The sequence below is a fragment of the Aptenodytes forsteri genome, unplaced genomic scaffold (genome assembly GCF_000699145.1).
Source record: "Aptenodytes forsteri isolate BGI_AS27 unplaced genomic scaffold, ASM69914v1 Scaffold90, whole genome shotgun sequence".
Lineage (NCBI taxonomy): Eukaryota > Metazoa > Chordata > Aves > Sphenisciformes > Spheniscidae > Aptenodytes > Aptenodytes forsteri.
The window spans coordinates 299,056-299,327 of NW_008793941.1; the positions used below are offsets into that span (position 1 = coordinate 299,056).

Sequence of the window (272 nt, forward strand, 5' to 3'; positions counted from 1 at the left end):
GATCCCGTCGTAGGGCTTCGCCCCGAAGGTCATCAGCTCCCACACGGTGACGCCTGGGGGGACGGGGACGGGGGTGAGGGGTGCCCCGGGCCCCCCCCGCGCACCCCTCCCTGGCGCCGAGCCCGGGGATGGGGCCGCCCCGACGTACCGTAGCTCCAGACATCGCTCTGGTGCGTGAAGCGCCGGCGGAGGATGGACTCCAGCGCCATCCACTTGATGGGGACCTGGGACAGGGAGGACGGAGAGGTGAGCAGGACTGAGGGGGGTGGTTG

The 272-nt window shown here is 72.1% G+C and overlaps 1 protein-coding gene across 1 annotated transcript in view; it reads right to left on the minus strand.

Moving 5' to 3' along the window:
* Positions 1-224, minus strand: part of GRB7 (growth factor receptor bound protein 7) — a gene marked incomplete at its 5' end in the record, with an annotated part of 15,901 nt that extends 15,677 nt beyond the window's left edge. The window contains 1 exon segment of the mRNA XM_009273317.2: positions 149-224. Coding sequence (XP_009271592.2) covers positions 149-224 — 76 coding nt within the window.
* Between the last annotated feature and the right edge of the window lie 48 nt (positions 225-272).